Source organism: Hirundo rustica, chromosome 2 (genome assembly GCF_015227805.2).
Source record: "Hirundo rustica isolate bHirRus1 chromosome 2, bHirRus1.pri.v3, whole genome shotgun sequence".
NCBI lineage: Eukaryota > Metazoa > Chordata > Aves > Passeriformes > Hirundinidae > Hirundo > Hirundo rustica.
The window spans coordinates 109,857,651-109,882,494 of record NC_053451.1 but is presented as its reverse complement, the minus strand read 5'-3'; the positions used below and the strand labels follow the sequence as shown (position 1 = coordinate 109,882,494).

General features: G+C 40.8%; 1 protein-coding gene across 1 annotated transcript; it reads left to right on the top strand.

Annotated features, from left to right (window-relative positions):
• Window positions 1-1,266: 1,266 nt before the first annotated feature.
• On the top strand, window positions 1,267-24,844 carry TMEM47 (transmembrane protein 47). Its single transcript, XM_040055326.2, has 3 exons — window positions 1,267-1,742; window positions 14,674-14,814; window positions 20,606-24,844. The coding sequence occupies exons 1-3, from the start codon at window positions 1,517-1,519 to the stop codon at window positions 20,782-20,784; spliced, it is 546 nt and encodes a 181-aa protein (XP_039911260.1). The 5' UTR covers window positions 1,267-1,516; the 3' UTR covers window positions 20,785-24,844.

Sequence of the window (24,844 nt, the reverse complement as noted above, 5' to 3'; positions counted from 1 at the left end):
AAAAGGAGAAATTGTTGCAATATGCTGTAAGTGTTCTCTAACTTAACACCACTGGGAAGCCAGGACTAGACATCGTATGCTCTCTCCTACGAGTAGCTCTAAGAGCAAAGCTGTTTGTGCTCTGAGAATTTTGTCACATAAATAATATCTTTTCTTTCTGTTTCAGCCTTAAACTGTGAACAGAATGAAATTCAACTTGAAAGGAAGTTGTGCAAACCACTAGGGTTTAATCCTGCACCTTTTTAAATTAATGTGAACATTCCTATAGTTAGAAAGGTAAAAAACCAAAACAAAACAAAAAACCCACAAACAACAAAAACAAAACCAAAACATCTCTAAATACTATTAATAGGGATCTAATAATTAGCAGTTATGGAAAAGATTTCCCATGTTTCTTCACTAGATAATGGTTTTCTGGCTTAATTTTTCTCTTCCCACTCTATAAGTCTCCCTCAAATACAAGTAGCAACATTCACTTTAAAATCTGCAGGTTGAATCTTCCTGCTCTTCTTTTCTTAATAAACCTTTATGGACATTACACTCTACCTTTGTGCCTGCCTGTGTTTCTATCTTGAGGAGGAGCTGGTTCAGACAGTGAATTATACTAGTACCTTGTTTAATAACTAACCTAAACATTTGCCCTTGACATTCTCAGCACCTCAGTGCTAATTAAACAAAATAAACAGAGACTAAATGGAAATCGGGCGAAGTACTTATCTTTCCTCAAAGATTTAATTTGGGATCAGCAACGTCGCTGAAGGGAGAGGGAAGCGCGAATCGCAGGTAAGTCCACACACGAATAATGAAACGCTGAATTATTTTTTTTAAACCCTCCACTAATAACTTGTGATTTAAAGGTCACTCCAGAAGAAGAATCAAGGTCAGGCACGGCTAATCCTGCATCCGAGGCGGCCTTTCCCTTTCCTTTCGCCCGGTTCCTGGCCGTGGCGATGCCGCGGCGGGGCCGGGGCTGCGGGCCCGGGAGCCCCTCACAGCCCGGCCGCACCCGCGGGGCCGCGGGGGCACAGCCGGCGCCTCTCCGGCTCCCGGCGCGGCCGAGGCCCCCGGAGGGCCGGGGAGGCCGCTCCGGGGCAGCGGGGATGAACGCGAGGCGATGGGAGAGGCTTCGGGCGCCGCCTGCAGCCGCTGAAAGTTCCCCAAAGTCGCCCCCGGCGGGGCGGAGCGGGGCCGGCCGGGCCGCGCCCCCGCCCCTTCCCCGCGGAGCGCGGCCCGGCCTCCCCCGGCAGGGGCGGGCACGGGGAGGAGCGCGCCGGGCCGGGCCGGGCCGGGCGGCGCCGGAGGAGCTGCTGCACCTGATACACCGGGGCGGGAGCGTGGCGGAGGAGGGCGGGAGGGAGCGGCGCTGCCGCCGCCTGCGAACGCCTCTCGCCGCCGTTAGACAGCGCTGGTCTCGCCGCTTCTCCCTCCGCCCGCCCCTTCTGCGCGGAGCTGGGCTCTCGCTCCTGTTCCCCTCGGGGCCGGCGGCAGCGCGTCCTCCTCGTCTCCCCTGGGCCCCATGGCTTCGGCCGGCAGCGGCATGGAGGAGGTGCGCGTCTCGGTGCTGACCCCGCTGAAGCTGGTGGGGCTGGTGTGCATCTTTCTGGCGCTGTGCCTGGACCTGGGAGCCGTGCTGAGCCCCGCCTGGGTGACGGCGGACCACCAGTACTACCTGTCCCTCTGGGAGTCCTGCCGCAAGCCGGGCAACTTGGACAGCTGGCTCTGCGAGTCGACGCTGCACAGCGGTGAGATTCGGCTGCCCCCGCTGCCCCCGGCCCCCTCTGCCGCCGGCCCTCGCTGTTCTCCCCCTTCCTCGTCCGCCTCCCGCTGCCTTGGCCGCACCCCGGGCACTGAGAATTCGTCCCCTCGCCGTGCCTTGGCTGACCCACCAGCATCCCTCGAGCAGTCTCTCCTTTACCCTCGTCTCTTTCGGGACTGTATCCCAGCCCCTTCCCGGGGCCAGACCCCCGGACCGGAGCTGTGCTCGGGGCCGTGCCCCACTGCGCCCGCTGCTTCCCCGCCTCGCCCGCTGCCGCCCGGCTCCCCGCGCCGGCTGCCGCTGGGAAGAGTCCCTTGCACCTTTGTCCGCCCTTCCCTTCGCTCTTCACCCGTCCCCGTCCTCCCGCCAGCCTCCCCGACACCGTATCTCGCCGCGGTCGGGCTGGGGCGGAGGCGGGCGGCGCTCCCAGAGAGGGGCAGCGCCGAGCGTCCGCGCTCGGATCGTGCCCGGGGTGCGGGAGGTGTGAGGCTTCAGTGAGCGGAGCGGGTCACTGGCTTCCTATGTGCCGTGGTATTTATTGTCACAGAAGACCCCGAGTTTGAACTAGTTTTGATTTTTTTTTTCTTTTTTTTTTTTCCGTGTGGCGGCTTCCATATAAAGTCAGAAACTGCTCGGGATCGGGTATCCGATAATTGCCCTCCGCCCCCATCTGAGAAGTCTCTGGTTTTGGAAAGTTGGGGCTTTCTAAACCGGTTGCTACTTTGTCCGGAGTGGGGACGCCTGGGCTCGGACTCTCTCCATCACGCCGGGTGTGCTTGTGTTTGTCTTTCTCTAGCACGTACTGATCTCCCCATCGTCTTTCACGCTCCTTTGCCTTCATGCCACACTCCCCGTTGTGATTTCTTGATGTTCATTCATTCTTCACCTTTTTAGGTCTTTTGATCACAGATTGTTATTTTTTTAAAACGGCCTTTCACTATTGCCTGGAGTACTTCCAAAACGGGTTGTGAATTTTAAAAACAAGCTGCCTGTTGATTTTTTTTCAGTAAATTCTTTTGTAGTACGATAATTGTTTTGGTTTTCATGGGTGGTTTTATTTACTTTATGCCTGATAGCAACTTCTGGAGCCCCAGTAGAAACACTGACAAATGCAGCCAGCCTCCCCTCGCATCGTTTTCATCCCCATTCCTGTCCACATACACACACACACACATACACACACTTGAATTGATAAATCATCTGTTTGAATTGCTGTGCTCTTTGGTTGGCTAAATCAGGGATGAGTGTTTTGGGAAGGAAAGCAAAGGACTGACTACATTCTCGGTGTGTTTGCTTTTCCTCTATTCTCTGAAGTCCTTGTATAGGTTCTGGGAAATAACTGATCTCAGTTTGAGTTGGAATTACACAGGTTCCTTTGCTGCTGTGCTGCCTTTTTTTTTTTTTTTTTTTTTTTTCCTGTCGTGTGCAGTAATATTTGAGGGTTTATATGTTGTTTCGGATTTTGTTTTTAATAACGTGAAATGAATTGTAAAGAAATGCTGGTTCCAGTCAGTTACCAGGGTATCTGCACAAAGTTTGAAGTGCTTTCTTTTCCTTCCCTGGTAAAAATGGAAATTTATGTAGGAATGTCAGCTTCTACGTGTCTCCTTAGCAACGTGAATCCTTTGCCCCTTCTCCCTGTCTCCTGAAATAGTATCCCCTTGATTACAGGAAGACTTTTCAGATGGCTTGAATGAGAACCTGTTTCAGATCCCCCCCAACTCCACACACTTTACTGTGTACCCCCCTCAATCCATCTCCCCGTCACGCATGCGTGTGTACACACACATACACACAAAAGTGGGACGGGAGGAGAAGCAGGACAGCTTATGGAACAGCATAAAAGGACACAAATCTCTCTTGTTCCTCTGTTGGTCACCTGTCTGTCTGTGGGGACGTGGAAGATGAATGGGTGAGGATGGATAGAAATGAGATGGAGTTTTCATTGGATGCTGTGTGTTGAAAATGTGATCTGTCCTCTGCTGGTGCCTTCTGTCATGTGCACAAATTCCTGCCTATCCAGTTTTATTCAAGTTCCTTCAATGAGCTTTATCCATTTTCCTCAAATACTTTCCAGTTTAGTAGAGCCAAGTTTCACAAACTGCTGTGGAAGAAGTGAATGATTGTTTTACTTGAGGTGACTGGGACAAACCCTTCACTTTCCTCATGTTCAGCACAGAGTACTGCATTCTGACCAGACCTGAAATATGAGAAACTGCACTGTTTTCCTCTTGCCTTCTGCTAGTGTGGTACAACTGCTATTAAAGCCCATAGGAGGGCCCCCACTGAGTTCCTCAGGTTGGATTGGGCATGTATTTGAGACCATTTTGTGTGCTGGCATTAATATTTTAAGTGCACTTTCCTCCTACATTGTAAATCCAGCAAGCAGTATTTTGGAGATAGTGGAGAGCTCCCACAGGGAAAGCTCTTTTAGCTTGATACTGGTGCAGGCAGCTTTGCAGCTAGCTGTGAGAAGCAGCAGCACACACAGGAAAAAAGGCATCTTCACTCATGGTTTTAAGAGATTTGCTTCATCATCCCTTGAAGGAGAGCACCTCAAGTGGCACCATCAAGGGCAAGCTCATACTAGAAGCTGTTAAAGCATATTCGAGGTTTAATTAAAAACTTTTGTTATAATTAGATGTAGGACCCCTGACTGCTGTCAGAAGGGCAACTTGGTAGTGGAGAGCAGAAGGAAATGCACAGAGCATGGTTGCACTGCCTGTTGTAGCAGGGAATAATCTCATTTTACATTGAGCAGTGCTAGTGTTTGGAGCATGTTTTCATATTCGTTCTTTCACTGTTCCAATGGCATTTTTGTAACTTGCAGGCTATTGTTTGCTCACACACTACTTTTAAACTTGTGTGAGTACTTCACAATAATTGTGATTCAAGTATGTAAAATAATGAGTCAAATTAAGTTTTTGACATCTGGGAATTATAAAATATCTCATCTTAATTTGCTTTTCTGTTTTTTGGAGTCTTTAGAGTCTGTGTTAATCTCTCACTAGCAGCAACTTCAGGAGAGGAAAAACTAACAAAGTTGCCTGTGTGGAAAGCATAGTTATAAAAACTTGTAATTCGGAAATGCAGGTGCAAAGCTCTGTAGTTTCACCAACTGTCTGGGCATATACCTGTTTTCTGTGATCAAAGCTTACCCTGGCTAATGCACAAGTTGACTTTAGACCAACTGTATTTTAAATTTGTGTCTCTTTAAACAAGTTTAATTTTTTAGACCTCTTTGTGAAATTCATTACATCTAGGTTTGTGATGGTTCATTTACAGATTTATCAAGAGTTGTATATGAAAATTTATTCCTGTCACACCATTAAAATTAAATGCATCCTGTGTAGAGCTGCCTGGTGTATCTATACCTGCACAGGTACTTGTCCTCTTCCTGCAGATTAGCAGTAAATTTGAATTTGTGCAACAGAATGCAGTCATTATAGCTCTTTACATCAAAGATACATAAATGTAATGTAGAAGAAATAAAGGGCTCCATAGAATCTGACCTGCAGGTGAACATTGTCTATTTTGACTTAAATGCGTGTATATGCTATTCATAGAAAACAATGGCTTCTTTTCAGCCTTTCAGTGTATTGTGAAAACAGCATAAAAAAATACATTTGAATGGTTTTGATTAACATGTATTCATTCAGGTGAATGTGGGGGCATATGGCTTTATTGCTTTACAACCTGTGGATTTCTTTATGCAACATTCAGTTTTCTTCAAGAATATCATGCTCTTTTAGAACTGTCCATGAATGCTTGAAAGATAAAACATTCTCCAGGAAATACATGCAGCAGAGTCTCTGAATGTATATTAAACTTTGTGATGAGCAAACAATGGAGGTAAGCTTAGCCTATAGCACAGTGCTAACAACTTGAGTCTAGTTCTGTGCTACCAATTTTGTTCTAATTTGTTCTTAAAATAAAAACAGCATCAGAGGCTGTTCATTCGGTAGCACTTCAAGGGGCTTAACCTTAATTACACATTAGATGCAAATATCTGAATTGACATGCCAGAATAGTCTTGGATGGTATCTCCTTGCTCAGAATCTAAGGAGCTGTTCCAAGGGGAAATTGCTAGCTCAAAAGCAGCTTCCTCATTAGAAGATCTGGATCATTGCTCAGATTTGATGTTGACATGTATTTGTAAAAAGCTCAGCAAGGCTGGTAGTTTGCTATAAAATAACAGAAGAACGAATGTAATTTTACTAACCTGAAAAAAGTGGCTCATACAATCTAAGGAGGAATTAATAAAACTTTCCTTCAGGTTTTGAATACTGTAGTGTCATTTTGTATATTAACTCTAATAATCATCCCCAGCACTTTATCTGAAGATGGATATAAAATCAAAAGCCATACTACTTCAAACTCAAACTCTGAGCAGACTGATCTAACTTTGAAGTTGAGTCTGTTTTGAAGGTTGGCCCTACTTTCCATGGGGAGCTGAACTAGGTGACTTCCGGAGGTCCTTCCCAACCTAAATTGTTCTTGTGATTCTGCAATGACTGATATTCTGTTCATGCCTGATGTCTGTCTGGCTTCTTCAGACTGTGCAGAATGCCTTGAATTGGCTTTACCCCTCACAGCAACTCCTGATAGAATATTTTAAGGTATGCTCCTTCTCTTACAAATGGACCAGTTATTTTAGCCTCAGACTTCCCAAGGCCATGGAAGCAGCAGTCTGGACCTTTTAGTATGGTGGAGGGTACCATTGCTGCCACCCTTCTCCAAGCAGTAAGAGACATGGTTAGAGCACATCTGTGATGTTTGTGTGGGTTCATCTCCTTAGGGCAAGAGCACCATGCATCTTATCAGTGATAATACTCTTAAAAAAAAAGGAGAAAAAAAAGACTTGTAGCTATAGTGGGTTGTTGCTACTGCTGTTGTTAGTTGCAATTTTAAAATCAGTAATGTATCCCATTGCTTTAATTTTTGTTTATTAAATATGATGTCCCTGGAGTTAGCAATAATGCAAGAAGTTTTAATATTTGATGAGATTTCTATATTTAGAATTGCTTAGAGTGTTGCCTCTGCTACTGATTTGTGGCCCAAGATGACCACGTAATATTCAGGGTAACAGGAGGAATGGTAAAGTCCATCCAACTGTATTGCTTTACGTATTTCATTTGTTCCACTTAAAGCCATCCTTCTGATGGGAAGTACAGTTTGAACTCTTTTGAATGCTAATTGTTTTTCTGAAGGAACAATGGAATGGGAATGTTTTTAAAGTTGCAGAAGATTTCCAGTTTTCTGGAAGAACATTGATAACTGTGGAAGAAGTTACATTGCAAAGCATGGTACCTAAGATTGCTAAAAAGTAGTAGCTTTTATAGAAGAGGTCAGAAATAGTGATCTTATTGTGAAAAGTTTGTATAATACATCTCCCACTATTCTTTCCTAACGGCAGAGTTTCTAAGAGCTCCAGGTTTTTGAGAAGTTCTCAAAGTTGTGCATGTGCAGTTGTTTGAGGGTTTTTATTATTTTTATTGAATGAATGAATATCCAATAATTAAAATGACATAGTAGCAAGCTAATCTCAGAAGAATGCTGTGTATTCAATAGAGGAAATGCCTGAGTACATGCTGTACTATTCTGTGAATGAATTATAGATTACATGATTTTCTGTAATGCTGTGCTTGTCTCGAAGTCCTCTGTTGGCAAAAGCAGTGTGCAATGCATATTGCTTATAAATGGTAAAATAAAGGTCTATATAATGGCACCACTTAATTCTGTATTTGAAGCTGTGCTGTGTTCAAAGGACTTTGTGATTTTAGAAATAAAGGCGGGCCACAGAGCAGACATACGACATACCTCACCCCAACCCACACCTCTGCCGAGTGTATGTATTTCATATAAATAAGGAATGCAAGCTTTATTCTTCAGGAGAGGTGTGTGTCTGTGGGCAGATGAGCAAGCACCTGCTGCACTTCGAGTTGCTCATGCATCTGCAAGCCCCCCAGGCATTTAGACCATTCTGTTGTCTTGCTGTCTCTTTTACACAGCAGTAGAGTTGCTTACCATATTTTTACATATGTAACCAAATTATCCCCTGCACTCCCAAGGGCATCCTTGGGTGGAAGGTAAAGGGCCCTGTTTTCCCTCGTGAGGTGAGCAGTCTGCATAGTGGCTGCCCAGTTATTTCCCCAGACTATCAAGCACGTCCTTTCTGGCCTGAGGAGGGTAGTTGGGGGAGCACCTTCTGCCTGGTTTATCCTGCCAGTGGGCTGTCACCTTGCCTGGAGTAGTCAGCCTCTTTCTCTCTCATCTCAGTTATCTTCTCCTGGAGAAGAAAGCCATAGGAGGAGCCCAAGTGAGAGGGTTGCAGCTCTGTAGGGGGCTGCTGATGCCTTTTTCCCTCAAAGGTGAGAGAGCCCCGAGTCTGGGCTGCCCCCCAGTAATGGTCAGCATTCTTGTGCATCAGGGGAAAGGTGCATAAACAGCAGCAGAGCATTGGAAGGGACCAGGTCGGTAAGAGGCTCTCTGAAGCAAGACTCAGATTTGGATTCCCTTGTACCTGTTTGTTCATGGACATCATAAATCTTTTTGCAGCTTGTGTCTAGCAGATGGAGGAGGGCACTTACAACCTACCCTAGCAGTCAAGAAACCCCACTGGGAAAAGGGAGCAGAGGTGTGAGGTTAGAGTCTGGGGGCAGAGCTGGGAAGCAAAGACCTTGCAGCTTCTGAGAGACTCTCTAGCCCCCGGTGTATGTCAGCTAAGGAGGCACCTGCCTTTCCTCCTTCACTGCCCTCGTTACCCATTAGCATTCTGCACCTCTGTAAGACACAGGGGCTGCACCAGAAAGCTGGTTTTTTGGATGTCTCTCTGCTTGTTCTCTTTTTCTTTGACTCATTCTGGGTGACTCTCCACTTGGCATCAGGAACACTAAATCATCCTACAAGCTTCTTGTACAGTAAATGCAGAATGACTGATGCTTTATGTGGAGCCTTTGAATTACCCTTAGGAGGCACTTAGGGATTTTGACACCCAGCATAAAATGCTTAAATTTCTCTTTGGGTGTTGTCAGTGTCCTGGTGAATTGGAACTATGGGAAAGTCTTCCTGGTAATCTCATGGGTGTAGTGCAGCACTTGGGTTATCGAGGGCTTTGTCCCACATGCTCCTGTGTGTGGATGAAGACAGATTTCTTAGGGAAAATGTCATGTCCACAAACAGCTTCTTTTTAACATATCTGTGAATTAACATAGCTATTCCATTTGTTTAAATTTATGGCTTTTAGAAGGCGGCCTTGGTGTAAAGTGAGTTCTCTCTTAAGGAAATTATGCTTTCAGCCAGAGCTGGCTGGTTCCTGTAGCTCTGGTAATGCTTTTTAAGTGTCTGAGTGACTTGAGTAGCCACATGCAGAAATAATTTTCCTACTTCAGAAAAATCTTACTCTCAATCCATAAAATAAAAAGAATATATAAAGGCCAGAGTACATCTGTGCAGCAGCCAGCACTAGTAAACATACTCTGCTAATCAACAAGCAGAGAATACTTATTTATTTTCATTTTTGTACAAGGCTGCACTGTAAAAAGCTGTGGCTGGAATAATTTATGGAGGTTTGGTATGGACCTTGCCAGAAAGCACTTCTGCCTGCAGTGTTCAGAAGTGTCCATTGGATCCCAAAGGACTGTACTTGCAGGCTGGCTGTGCAGGAGTGTGGACCCAGTAACTTGCAGGCACTGGGCTTCCCAGCTTTACCCAATATCCCCTTCACCCAGGGCAGAATTCTTCTGAGCAGCTCTTTGGAAACCATCATTCTGCCTCGGGTTGAGGCTCCAAAGGTGACCTCTGAGGAGTAATGTGATGTGAGAACTTAAGCTCCTGCTGTTCCTCAGCTTTTTTACAGAACTCAGTGGACCTTCGCCTTCCTCAGAGGCCTCTGCTCATGATCCTGCTGAAGAAAGAAGAAATCTCATTGATCATGCAACCAGGTTTAGGAACTGGAGTTTGCCTTTATGTTTTTATATATACGCTACACTTCTCAAACTTTTGTTGGCTGTTTGATATCTAAGTTTGAATGTGAAGCAATTAGGAATATCTCTATCATATTTATTTGATTTTCATGATACTTAGTGGGTTATATTTAATTTCTTATATGTGGGTGCATCAAGTTTCTCCACTTCACACATTCTTTCAAAATCATTATTCTTGATTTTAAATGCTATATTGTAAATTCTTAAGAGCATTTATTGTCTGAGGGCAGGTACTTCCTAAGTGGAAGCATTGCAATGAAGCAGAAAAACTTACTTGAGTGTTGTGTTTTTGTTTCTTCCAAGGATTTTGTTTAGTGCCAGAAGGTCAGGCAGTGCCTTCATCGTGTACAAGCTGCATGTGTTTGGTACTTCAGGCGTTATGAGAAGACTTGATGAACAGCCATTGTATGGAAGAAAGGAATATCTGATTGTTTCTCTAAGAAGTTAATTCAGTTCACATGCACTGTCTGAAAGAGCCCTATGCACAAATGCTTCACATACTGCACAGTATGTTTCTATGCCCACCACTTCTACTTCTTTTACATGGTAGAATGCCATGTTGAAAAATATATTTCATTTTGGGGCACCTTACTGAAAACATGACATCTATACTAGCCTTTTGCATTCATCTTCCTTTGTTATAAAAAGGACCTAGTTTTTAAAATATGCATTTCAGGACTTAGTTATGTTTTCTTCTTCTTTTATGTCTTTCCCTGGTTTTTTTTTTCTAGTAGTGAGGTATTATTTTTACCAAGAAATCGAGGAAATTGCACCGCTCTTAATTAAAAAAATACTGTACAGCTTAAAGCCTTGGGTCATTTCTTTTGGGGAAAGAAGGGAGGAGAGTTAGAAATGTCAATGTACAGTTGACACTGGACCTCTGGGTTACTACGAAACAGGCAGAATTTCCAAACAATAAGGAGACCAGAAAGGCATTGAACTGTTATATGAGGAACTAACTGAAAAGAAACAGTATCATGTTTTGGGGGCTTTTTGTTGTTTTTTTGGTTGTTTTGTTTTTTTACCTGACCATGGTAATTTTAATATTTTTTTTCACCAAATATGTATTGAAAATACTTATTAAGTGCCTAGGTTCATATTTATATATATTCCCAAACTAATGGGCAGACTGTTATAGTTAAAAATATGCAAACACTGTAATTGCTGTCAGAACTGCAGTATATATTTCTCATGGTTGTAGACATAGGGATGCTTCTTGGGGATTTTCAGACCTAAAAATAGGGTACATTAAGTGAGCCTTTTCTTAAGAAATCTCTCGAGTTGCTTAACAATTGTCAAAAATGTCTTAATTCTAGTTTGGATGGGAAAGGCGGCACTATTAGCGTAGTTCTTAATGTATTGCTAAAATCATGGAACACTGAAAGAATCTAGTTATCTAAACCTACTAGTAAACCTACTATTATTTCCAACTAAGGAAATAATATTTGGGCATGACTTTAGGTCACAGCGATTTCTAAAGTCTAAAAGTTTATTAACATTTCTATGAGTTTTACTGGGTTTGTTTGTTTGTTTGTTTGTTTTTTACCAGTTCCTAATAGTTTTCTTAAAAAATGTATGTGTAGTTTAAAAAACACCCAAACTGTAATGATGTACAGTGAAAAAGACTGATGTCAGGTGTAACCAATTGTGTTTTGAATGCAGAAAAGTAATAATTATCATCCATAAGGCCCCATTTTACTTGTGTTTTTAAATATTTCTATCTCTGTGAGAACAAGCAGTCTTACTGAACTGCTGAGTCTCCTGAACTTACAGTTCTTATTAGTGATTTATTTGCAAGATTGGTGCATGCCTAGAAGAGGTATGAGCATATTTTGGATACTTTAAGGTAGGTTTATGATGTTTATGTTCTGTGTACCAGTAGCACTGTGTAACAGAACAATCTCCTGATGCCATTTGGGTGCTGTGTGCTGTAAATCACTCCTGGGTAGTCTGAGAAGCACCACAGATCTTTATTGTAGAAGAACTGTGTTTGCTGTATGTTTATATTCTAGCTATCTGATTTACAGGGTGCTCTGCCTTCAGAGGTAGTGGTTCCATTTTCTTTGGATCTTTCTTTTATTTTGTGTAAATTCCAATGGCCTGGATTAAAATAAATAAATAAATAACTTGCTATTAGGTAGGTGACCCATGCAGAAGATTTTGCATTCTTGATCCACCGTAAGCTTTATTTTGTCACCAGATCAAATGGCTTTCGGAATTGAAAGTTAACATTTTTCCAGGGTGACAAGGTTTAAACGTGGTTACTATGGTAGCCAGTGTAGGAAAGTTTGGTCCTGTTTTCTTTGTGCACTAATGTCTGACCTTCACCATGTTCTTCAACCAAAGTCCCTGCAGCTCAAGGCAAAGGCTGGTAGCGTTGTATGCTCCTGTGAAAGGGACTAAAACAAATAGGCAATTCCAGATGTGGCCCAGAGCACAACATTCAATACCTGGTCCCCAGCTGGTAGCGAGGAACAGTGAGAGCCTTGGTTTTGTCCTGCTGTCAGCATCACTGAGTAGGTTGTCTTACTCAAGAAATTAATTTTGTTTATCCAAGCCAGTTCTTTTTCAGTTGGGAGTGTAGGTGTCTCCCAACACTCATTTGTCCTTTTACCTCCCACATCAGTACTTTAGTAAGGTAGTTTGTTCATTTTTTAACCTTTCTAAAATCTGTATTATGTTTATTTGTCCTGGAAGTTAAACTGTATGCTAACCTCACATGTCATCTTTGCCTAATTTATTATCAGTTGTTTGGTGGTTTTTCCAGTGTGGTTTTGGAAAGCAGTAGGATGCTCAACCTTTTTTCCATTTAGCTGCTACTTCAGTGTGGTACACATTCTCTTTGCATTAGAGTTTGGCACCTGATCAATGCAAAGATAGCATTTAATATTTTATTATTTGTGGTGACTTTCACAAAAATTTAGTTTCTGAGTTTTCCTGTCTGGTCCTTTGATTTATTTCATTAATTTTATGTGTCTTTTAACTTTGATGTGATAATGGATTTATGTGGCTGATCTTCGTATCTGTGTAATTTTCTAGTGCCAGGATTCCTTTCATATCATTCCAAAGTGATCCATTCTGTTTATTTATTTCTGTTTTTTATATCTGTAGTGCACTCTGATATTGGAAAAATGCTTTCTACATCATCGGTACACTCACCTCTTGGTGTTTCTGAAGGCTCACGTTAATATTAAAAACCACTTGGCGAAACATCTCTGTCCTGTACTAAAATCATATTTCCATCCCAATAATGATGGTCTAGCAGTGGGACACACAGCAAATTGACATTAGAGATTGCATGCTGATGACAGAATGAAAGATTGTTCCCAGCCTTGGTGTTTAGTCCAGTAAGAAAACAAGGAGTGAAATAGCTTGGAAGGTTGAGTACTTAGTAATTAAATTATTAGTAAAGGACATGCCTGGATTTCTGCAAAGAATGAAAATAGATGTGTGTACTTGGACAAATACATCACTTTCTTTTCAAGCAATGCTCTTACAGCTCTTCTACCCACTTTCTTCTTTTAATCTCCTTCATCCTTTTTCATGTAATATATGAAGGCTTTTTGGTGATAATAGCTGCCAGCATTCCATTCCCAAACTCCACAGCTGCACTGTCTGTATCTTCAGCAGTTTAGATTCCTCTTGAAACTGGATCCATTGTTTATTTAAAACAGTGCTTTTTGCTCATTCCCAAAAGAGGATGTTCATTGTTGTTGTTGTTGTCTCAGTAACCTTAAGATATCTAATTTAATTTGTAAATAATAATCTTATTTTCTTTGAGCTGTGTAATGCATTTGGGCATTTTATTCTGATTATCACATGACTGCTAGTATTTTCAAAGTAGTGAGATGCAAAGGATCCATAGTTCCTTTTCCCATGAGCTGAATTTATATCATCTTCATTGAACTAGTAAATAGTAGTGATAAGCAGTAAATAGTGGTCTGATTATTTTTCTTGATGCCTGCTACTGGAGAGAAGAAAGATCTTAGATATTCTTTTGGGAAAAGAGACAGCCCAAAGCCTGTGCCTTTCTAAAATCCCACAGAACCTCTTAAGTTAGATCTTAAATGTTGTATACATGCATCATGGCCATCAGCTTACAAATGGATTTTGATTTATGTGATATAGGACTGCAAACAAGTTGTTTATAACTGCATCCATTATATATGAGAATACCTAGAAAATACCCTGGGCCAAGTGCAGAGGTTGCTTTGGGGGGAAGAAAAACTGATGCTTGAAGACAACAGACATTTTATAATGAGCTTGAGATTTGACTGGGTCTGTAGCTAATGATTGTTACTGCCTTTAGAAAATCTTGGCTTCCAGCTATCTTTTAGTGTCGGGGGAAAAAAAAATAAATTATATATATATATATATATATATATATATATTTTTTTTTTTTTAAACCTTTGAGCATCTCTTCAGTTTTTTACTCATACTGTGTGGCCTTGGTACTTCCCAAGGGACAGGTGTGCATGATGAGGCCCCGTGCATTTCCCTTGCTGTGTCATCCTGATCAGCTCAAGCAGAGGTTTGACTTTCACTCTCTTTTGTGAGAAAGTCACAGCAGACTGAGGGTCAGCTAACACAACACCAGCTAATCCCCAGTCAGCCTCAATTTTTCATTCTAATTTAGATAAAAACCAGGGGACCAAATTACTCAGTTTTACTTGAGACGAAATCCCAACGAGGCCAACTAAGGCTTGAGTAAGCGTGGGAAGTTGTGGCACTTTGCTTCTGAGTTACATCTGTTTTATGAAGGTGATTCACTAATTAGGGGAAAAGAAAGTCAAGGCACAGCTGTTTATTTACCTGAGCCTTGATGCAGCCTCTGTGTTCCTCATATTCTGTTGTTTCTGTCAGGCCTCTGGGCTTGTTTTACTGAAATTGTATTATTATTTTTTTCCCCCTCTTTGTTTTTTTTTCCCCTAGACTGGCAGATAGCTACTCTGGCTCTGCTGCTGGGTGGTGCTGCCATTATTCTCATAGCTTTCCTGGTTGGGCTGATCTCCATCTGCGTGGGATCTCGGAGGCGGTTCTACAGACCAGTTGCAGTCATGCTCTTTGCTGCAGGTAAGCACTGGCATCATTAAAAAGATTTCCTGAGAGCAGATGAACTTTCATGGAGGGAGATTCGCCTTGTTCTGCTTATTAATTCAGAGGTGTTTGGTTATTTCTGGGTTAACTCCAATGAGGTTTCTCAGGCTATAAGTTCTGCACAGCATTAATCATTTTTGCAGTTGCACTATTATTAGTTCATAAGCAATTATTTATTTGCATTATATTTATTGTTTTGTGAAGTATGTGTGGCAGGGGATAAATCTCAAAATACAATTTTTAATCTGTGACTTTGTGCTGTTTGATGTCCCCATTTTTATTCTCATGCAAAGCCATTTTTATTTTAATGTTCTCTCTTTTGCAATTTTAAAACAGGGAAATTAATACCCAAAGGTGAACCCTGGAAGCTCTACATGTGAAAATAAATAGGATTATCTTGCAAGGTGTTTATATATGCCCCTGTGCCATAAGGAATTAATTTCGTTGTGTCATCTTGCTTGGTTATTAATTTAACAAGCTGTCACAGCGTAGTCCCTGTTTGGTTTTAAAACCACAAAAATGGAACAGTTTATATAAACTATCGCAAAATCTTAAGGGAGACCTAAGAATCTGAATTGTCTGTAAGACTAATCCAGCGAGGTACAATTACAATATCAAATCATCCCCTTTTATATATTCTGATGCTTTGGGGCTTCGTCAGCATGGATGTTTCAGATTCTCCTGAGACTCACCAGCCGTGGTTTGCCTTCATCCTGTCACTCACATCTGCACTGGAGCCAGCAGCTTAAGCCCCTTCTGATAGCCCATAATGAAGAGGATGACAGAACCTTCGGGATGTATTAAAAAAAGCCACTTAGGAGGATATGAGAGGATGAGAGTGTGGAGTTGGAGGGAGTTTGGGATGTGGCACAACTCCGGCAAGGCTCCTGCTGCCCCCTGCTGATAACATTGCCTTGATGGAACCGAGCCCTTCAGGATGCACTTTTATGTGCTCAAGACATATTGCTAGATTACATTTCCTTTGCTTTTAGGAAATTAAAGCAACCGAGAATCAGATTCCCTGAGTGGAAATCATCTGGTTTTGTTCCATAACAGAAGCATTGTTTGCTTGGTTAAATTAACAAAGGTACTGGTGCCATTGTTTTAAAATTTAGTGTTAAATGTGTGGTTTAAAAGGTATGCTGGGCAGTTAACTTTGAAGGAAATGGAGCTATTTAATTTTTGTAGTGGTTTCTTGCTTGGCTTTTGGCTTCATTTGTCATAACATTGTGTGGTAACTCGGTAATTATTCAGCCATACGTGCCTGTCTTGCTGTGTTGCTAATTTTATAGTTAAGTTTGTACTAAAAAAAGAAATGGCTTTCCACAAGAAAAGATTGCCTCAAATCCTACTGTGTCTTCATGTGCTTCCCTCTGCGTAAAATTGTTTCTAGTCTTTACTACAAAAGGTTGATAGTGAGGGGGGTTAATGCTTACTTGAATCTAGGAGGAAATGAATTGGGTTCTTTAGCTCATGATGGTCTTCACATCTTCCCTTTGCCTCTGTGAGTGTGCATGTGCATTTTGAACAGCCATAACCTGAAGCGTATAAGAAGAGAGATGATGAGGCCAAGACAACCTGCCCCATTCTTCTTCATTAGCTAGAAAATCTGAGAGAATTCTTTCAGGATTCAACACTGACATTGTTAAAAGATGTTTCCTACATATTTTATCTTTGATGTCAGCAATTTGATGAGATGAATATGGATGGCATATCTTAAAAGAATTACGGAACGAATCCCCCTCTGAAGAGGGGAAAGCTAAGATTTTAGCAGTTTGTGCCTTATGCTGCTTTCCATGGATTCAGGCCTTCATCTGTGGATTTCACAAATCTTTCAGGGTAAACACCACCCTGACCTGCCACCCTGAATGTGCTGGCAAGACCTAATATTCTGTGTAACTCTGGCTGGGAGTCCATCAGCTGCCTCTGGAAAAAGGGCACAAAATGAATTGCCCAGAAGCACTTAATGATGTGTGGGTGTTGGGTAGAAAAGGTTTCTGTATGGAAGAAAGGACAAAATGGAAAAGTTATTTCTAGGTGCTTTATAGAGTCCAAACAGTTGGCTCCAGGCTATTTTTTCCTTCAAGTTTTGATTTTTTTTTCCTCAGCTTCAGGATTCAGTTAACAACTCTGTAGGTGAGGGAGAAGATTGACTGGCTAGGACTGGAAGAGATGAGAAAGAAAGGGACCAAAAAAACTAAAATTCAACCTAGATGCTGAGAATAGGCCAGCAAGTAATGAAAAGATGCGAATGTGTTTTCATAGAGCTGACATTACCTATTTTAATGTTGAAAGGTCGAGGAATGCCTCAGGTTATGGAAAAATATGGAGGAGACCGGGAGGCAGTTGCAGGAAATCTGGCATGGAGCCACTTGTCTCGTGTGGCTCTTTGGTCTAGTGGAGGTCTCCAGCTCATGGATCTGGGGTGTCTTAGAGCTCATGAACCAAACTAGTGCTGAAAACTCTGAAAGTGCAGGCTCACAAAAATGTCAGTGAAGGAGTTTCATGATACGTTTACCGTTTAAATAAGTGCTAACCAAGTGTAATTTAGGGGCAGAAAGAGAAAGTGTGCTTGCTGAAAGCCCATAAAAGAAACAGAAGAAAAAAATACGCTTGCCTTTTGGTGCTGTGTTTTAACAAATGTGACAATGTTTGGAAGAATAACCTGTTGACATTAGCCAGTTTTTAACACATTTTACAAGATGCTTTTGCGTGCCAGCTAGGGAAGACAGTGGCTAAGTGAAAATATTATAGGTAAGAGAGTAACATAAAATGGTGGGAGATAATAATTGGAGAATACTTAAGGAGGTATGTTTTAATTCTGACAGAGAGAGCACAGTCCAGCTGGATTGCATCCTTAGTTCTGTGCTATTACCTATTTTCATAATGATGTGGAAGACAGAATCATAGATTACTTGTCAAATTTTACAGTGGAAGTAGAAAAAATTGCAGATACATTGAAAGCCAGAATTTGATTTTGTGAAGTTGATGGAATGGTCTGAAAAAGTAGGACTGACTTCAGTAGATTGCAGTGCAGGTTGCTACAGGGCAGCAAGAGTCATAATACCAAAGAAATACTGTTGGGGAAAATACTCTGTAGGTTATGTACTCCAAGCTCCTTGTTGAGGCAGGATGGTCACTAACACTGACAGCTTTTTCTGGTCCAGTTTTGAAGAAATTCAACCATGAAGAGGTTGCAATCTTTCCAAGCATGTTGTCTTGGGCCCATACTGCCCTCCTTATGATACTCTTTTCTTTGTTGATGTTCATCCTGAATCTCTGAGATTAGTGTCCACTCTCATCACTGCCAGCTTGCCTGGCGCTACAAAGAGGAATTTTTTTTTTTTTTTTTTTCCCCCCCGATCATTGTTGCAGCTGCATTTTCAGGTAATCTTTGAAACACTCAGCACTTATTAATGAAAGGCTCTACTCATCTGAAATGACCAGGAGGTAGAGAACAGAAGTACAGAACTTACTAGCTACCCTCAGCATTTTCATAACTACAGATCAATTAGAAAACCACATCATAAGTGGGGTGTTTTTGATTCAAAACTTACAGTCAAACATTTAAACAAAGAAAAAAAAAAAAGACTGAAATTAAATTTTCTACTTTCAAAGCATTTGTTATGATTTCTACGTGTTTAATATGATGAGTATATATAATTGCTTATATTTCATGTGAGTGGAATAAAACTAGTATTCCTGTTCCCATATTGCAAGCATCGTAGTGCTTCATAAAAACGTGCCTACATTTGAAGTGAACAATCAAGTCTGAGATGATTAGTCTTTTCTGAATAGCATTTGAGTAGCAGATTTTTAAAGATTTCCTTTGCAGCCTGTTTTTTTTCTACAGGAAAAGACTTGTGGTTCTGAACAAAGACAGTGCCCACTTCCCTTAAGCAGGGTAGCATAGCGTGGAGTTCCTTTAAATTCATTAGAAACAGATCAGTAGTTGCAGGCATTGCTTTCAACATCTTTTGGGGTCATGCTGGTCATTTTTCATAACTTTGCTGACTGCTGTTTCTAGCTTACACAGCTCCCTTCCTGCTCTACAGGGAAAAAACAATGACAGAAGGCAAAATTAGTGCAAAGTGATGACAGTGCTATGTAGGGTGGCTGCTCCCACCAGCCACTTGCTGCCAGCACTTCCTTTGAGTTCTACAATAGCATATCGGGACCAAGAGTAGGAAAAGCTGGAACCCTCACTATGGAAATGTCAAAAAAACCCCTCTTGTGTGTGTTGCTGCTTTAGCAACATGTTTCTCTTCCAAGAGAATCACTTTCTTTTTGGTTGTGTTTTGACAAGTCCAATCTGTAGGTTAAAATTAAGCATACTTCATATGTTACACTGGGGAAGGTGGAGACTTTATTTGCACTTGACACAGACACACACGGAGCAGTTTCTGCATTGACTCAGCGGAGATGCGGCATCCCCAGTGCAGGAAGCCACTAAAGAAAAACTTACATATTTCCATACATTTTCAGAAATCCTTTCCGACCTTCAATGGTCTTAAAGATGAGTCTGAAAGCTGAGCATGTGTTGAGGTGCTTTTGGATATAAAGATGTTCTCATTATACAGAACTGGAATGCATAATCTTTTCATAAGACTAGGTGTTTTTCCCAGTGTATCCTGCCAGTTTCTCAAATGTTGCACAGTATTTTGTGACAAAAAATTATATTCAAATGGAATAACATTAAGTAACACTTCAATAACTGTAGAATTAAAAAAAAAAAAAAAAAAAAAAAAGAAGTCCTGTGGATTTTGATATCCATATCAGACAATCCGCTGTGCCAGCATTACTCAGGTTGTCAATCTCAGGTAAGGGTCCAAAGACTACTCTGTAGGTTAAGGTGGGATGAGCTGAAATTTAAAGTGAGTTATACAATTTTATCACTGAGGTTCCAATGAACATGGGACATGATCTCCCCATACTAGTCCTGTCCTCAGGACAGGTGAGCATTTGTCTTCAGGGCTAATGAAAGGGGCCAGCTGGACAAGGGCATGTGTGGGAGTGAAATGGCCAATGTGTATCTATGGATTTCAGAGGCAGTGCTATAGGAAGTAATGATTTTGAAGCTTGTTAATGTCTTGGATTTGATCTATTTTATTATCTTCTTTCATCACACCATATTTCTGACCCACCCCCTAAATTCATAACAGTTTGCTGGTTTGAGGTTTAGTGACTGATCAAGTTTTATAGATTCCTTGGTATTCTGTGCAAGAATGTCATTAATTCTGATTACAGAACACAGTAATGCATATGAAATATGTGATTCGCTGAGTCTCTACTGAGCACAAGTATATATCACCTATGACAATGAATTATTTCTAGGCTAAGTAAATTATTTGATTCTCAGCTACATTTCTTAATATGTATTCTCGCGTCTCGTTTTGACTTATTTATAATGGCAATAGAAGAAGTTTTGCTGTTATGGAAGGAGTAATGACTGCAAACTGAAATATAAAGGAGTGACAGAAAAGAATTTTGGAAATACTACTCTCACTGTTTATTTTGTGGATGTTTAAGGATCATCATTATATCATAGCAATAATATTTGTTCATCAACGAGGGAGCCTGGAAGAGCTGCTCCGTTCTCTGTGAATGAAATGAAGGTGATTTAAAAAGAGCAGGACTTACAAGCTAAAAATCACCAAAAGCATTTTAAATGTGAATTTCAGTTATTTGATATTTTCTTTGTTTTAGGGAAGCAAAATAAGCTTTCTCCTGATGGTTTTTTTTTTGTTTGTTTGTTTTTCTCTTTCAGTTGTTCTCCAGGTCTGCAGCTTAGTCCTTTACCCAATCAAGTTCATTGAAACGGTCAGCTTGAAAATATACCATGAATTCAACTGGGGCTATGGCCTGGCATGGGGTGCAACTATATTTTCATTTGGAGGTGCCATTCTTTATTGCCTGAACCCTAAGAACTATGAAGACTATTACTAGAATCATTTAATGAAAAAATTAAAAAAAGGATTACCCCGTCTTTTCTAGCTCACAGTTTTTTTAGAACACTTGTGGAGCACCAACAGTCTGCTCTGTTGATAAAATAGCCTTTGCCTTTTGGGTGTGAACACTGTAACCAGCTTTTACAACCATTTAGAAGAACTGCAAACACTAGGATTGCTGATCTTACATAGGCAGATGCTGCAAGCTGCTGATACATAAACTTCATTTCCTGACAACAAGCAAAAGGATCTACGTGACAGCGATCATTGTGAGAAAACTAGTTGGAATGAGAATGCAATGCCAGCATCTGCTATTGCCTTCAGGGGAGCAGCTGGTGTGGGCTCCATTTAGAAGTTTCCCTGTGTCATAGAGGATTCAGATGTCTGATAAGCAGGCAGTGGCATCTTGTACAATAGGCTGAGTTGGCCCCTTGTTACTTGCTCAAAAGCGCTCTTAAGGAATTAGTTGCAAGGGACTGTGTTGAGGGCAGTGAATGTAACTGGTTAATGACTTGTCTAATATCTGCATTCAACAGTCTGCTGGGTGAATAATTAAAAAAAACAAAAACCCAAACAAGCCACCAACCCACACAGGATTTCATGAATTAGTAATCGACATCACCGTGCCAGCTGTAGCAGATTGTTGAAGGAAGTCCAAACCCAGAGACATGTGCTTCTGACTGTGTCGTTGGAAGTTGTCTCAGCTCTCAGTGTTTTGCTGGAGGGATGAAGATAAATGGGAATAGAAAAAGACCTGGTCTGTCCCTGAGACATCTGAAATGTATGAATGAATTGCAGTTGTCCTGAGTACCCCTTTAACCTGCAAATACTGTCATGAAAAGAATGCATATGGAACAAGTTCGGTTATATTTTTGAAAGGTATTTGTTAGTTATAAATGAATATATATAATGCAAATATATATGCAGAGGGAGAGAAATGATTCATCTTAAAATTGAAATATGAGCTGTGATGCAGTGGTTAAAATGCTAACTTTGTACACATTCTTGAAAGTCTTGGATTGATACCCCCAATTTTGATTGGTGTTACAAAATAAACACACAATGGTTTGTCTTCTGTATATGCCCTTGTACAGACTCTGTGTTACGGGAAATGCTTAAAAGTTCACATCAAGTTAAGGTAGAACTGGACAAAAATAACTTCTTGCTATTCCATGCTTCATGCTATTTCCATGCTATTTCTTGCTAAAAATTCTTTTCTAAGGGTGTTGCAAATTAAAAAACTGCCATTTTTTAAAAATCTGGTTAGGTTGTGAGTGTCCCTGATCATCAAGAATAAAGCTGAAACCCCATCATGTCCATATTAAAACATTACCACTTCAGGAGGTAATCTGTTTTTAAAAGATGAGTTTCTAATGAACTTTTTAATGATTATATACAACTGATTACTCCTTGCTTACTATGTTTCCCACTTAAAACATGCAGAGACTGTACTCGTGAAATGAAACCCAAGATAAAATAAGGAGACCCTTTACATGAATTTAATCCGCATCACTTTTATTTTTGCTTACAATTTGCTTATCTGGATATTTTCAATTAATTATAAGCATATTTTTATACAATTGTAATCTTTAGAAATAACTATTTTTTTTAATGGAGAAATTTAAAATGTATTCTGTGTGGACCTCTGCACAAGCAGATATGCTGGGGTTGCACATCCACCTCTACACAAATGGTTCTGCTGGTTCCACGGAAAAGGCTCCTGAATTACCGGGCGTTAGGATGGCATTTCTGGTGTCATCTGCAGGGTGCTGAGGGTCTGCAGTGAGCAGAGGACCACGGGGCTGCCTTTGGGAGGTCATTGTACAAGTACTGCTGGCTTGTGCAGGTGGTTTATAGAGCTCTGGGATGCTCCGGAGTTCAGTCTGTACTACCGTGGCAGAATATTCCCAATCGGCAGTCTTTGCAGAACCAGTGGTGATTAATTAGATTAGATGGAGCAAAATGACAGCTTGACATGGAGGGGACTGCGTGGCAATGCCTGGAGAACAAAAGGGATGGGAATAAAACTTGTATCCAGTTACTTCACAGGCATTAAGAGAGCATTTGTAACTCTGCTTTATTTCCTGGGACTGACTTAAGGTGGATATTCAGTTTAAAGTTAACTCAGTAAATTTCTGAACAGCTGTGTAGTTCTGCTTTTACTTAGCAGCATGGAGAACATTGTAGTTTGGCATGGGAATTAGATGAGTGCAGAGAAGCCCACTGTGATAAGATGTCTGTATCTTTCTAAGATGGTGCGTTGGGGCTGGCATTGTGTGGCACTTTGTGCTGACGAGAAGATACAATGCTGAACCCATATCTAATTTTCAAATTGTTTTTCTTTATGTAGAGTTTGAGCAAAAGCGACTGCCAGGCCTAAGGCAAATGCAAATGAATTGTGTGTCCTCTGCAAGTCACTGGCTGTTAATATGAAAGGTGTTCAGGCAAAACAATTTACAAATGTGAATGCCTAAATACAAGGTTCTTGATTCACAGCTGAGTCAGAGATCTGATTTTCAGTCCCAACATCTGCTTTTCCACTTGAAGGTGCTGCAGTCTACTAGGACCTACCTGAGACTCCTCAGGATCTTTGTGTTTGGGCATCTCGTATGTGCATTTAGGTACCTACCTTTCACTTAAGTTGCTACTGCAGTGTCTTTTTTTCCTCTTTACCATTGCAAATTTTGGCAAGCATTCTCTTTGCAGAACAAAACTAAAAGTAAATGCAACTCTGTGCTGATTCTTGGGGGTTTTTTAGCCACAAAAAAGATGCAAGTCTGTGTCCTGAGTGTACGTACGACAAATTAATAATTTTGTATGTTGTGCTTGTGTCATGTCACCATTATTTCGGTTGTTTGACTTTATCTCACTGGCAGAATGATTCTCTCCCACAACAAATGCATTTTTTTTCTTCCAAATATATATGAATAAATATATATATAGCAAACTTGCAAGCAGGGCTAGTTATTTGTATTTTTTAAGCTTAAAGTATACCGTCCGGTGCTGACAAATACCCAGCACCTCTTCTGGATTTCTTGCACAACTTCGTTTAGCTTTTGTAAATTTAAAAAACAAATATAGAGAGACCTATGTGTTTGAAATATAAATGATATATATGGATTAGCATGTAACTGTATATTATTAAACATGCAATGAACTGACTGGTAAGTGAAGTCTAATCTTATGGCTAGCAATGTAATTTATTCAGACTGTATTTTTGTACAGCGCAGTGCACACTAACCTATTGCCTCTGTGTCCTCTATAATGCCTAAAACTGTGCCTAGAAATTTCATTTATGTCTTTCAAAGAAAAGAAAAAAGATGACTAAATGCTTCATGTTGTTGATAGTATTGGTTTTTCTGATGTTGTTCTTTATTTATTTTTGAGAAGTGTATGGTATGTTTATTAAATGAATCCATCAAAATATGGTTCGTTTTAAATGGTCATTGTTAGCAAGGAAAGACTGATTTCGATTTTTTTTTTTTAAATCTACACTTCTAAGTTTGCAGTTTTAATACCATTTCTTCATTTCACGATTTATGTAGCTTACATTAAGTTTTATGTGAAAAAGTAACTGAAATAAAAAAAAAAAAAAAAAATTGTTAACACTGAGAAAATGTGCCTGTTTTGCTCTGAGTAGAAGATGTATACAGCTCAGGTGGCATGGTTACCTGAGAAGGAATGGGCTCCTTAGGCTAATGATTATTCCTGGTATTCAGTTAATGCCATGCTAAAGGAGTCCTGTCAAAATGCACAGAGGGGGAGATGGAGGAGTGTCATTGGCAGGTTCCTGTATCTCACCTGGCCATAAAGCAGTAGCACAGCATGAGTTTCTGGGTGTCACAGAGCCCACACTGCCTTTATAAAGATGCAAGTATTGTAACATCTGAAAACCAAATGCTTTAAATGTAAATAACAAGGCCGTGCATTGAAAGGGGAATCTAATGAGCACCTTGTTCCAGTGGAGGAATTTATTCATTATATACATGAATGGTTTACGTGGTTTCTTTTTTGAATTTCCAATAACTAATAATTTTGTCTATTTTGAAAAGCCGTGT

Coding starts and splice junctions, on each gene's coding strand:
- TMEM47 (XM_040055326.2), top strand. CDS start 1,517: ATGGCTTCGGCCGGCAGCGGCATGGAGGAGGTGCGCGTCTCGGTGCTG. Junction 1,743..14,673: donor CGAGTCGACGCTGCACAGCG/GTGAGATTCGGC, acceptor TTTTTCCCCTAG/ACTGGCAGATAGCTACTCTG. Junction 14,815..20,605: donor AGTCATGCTCTTTGCTGCAG/GTAAGCACTGGC, acceptor TTTCTCTTTCAG/TTGTTCTCCAGGTCTGCAGC.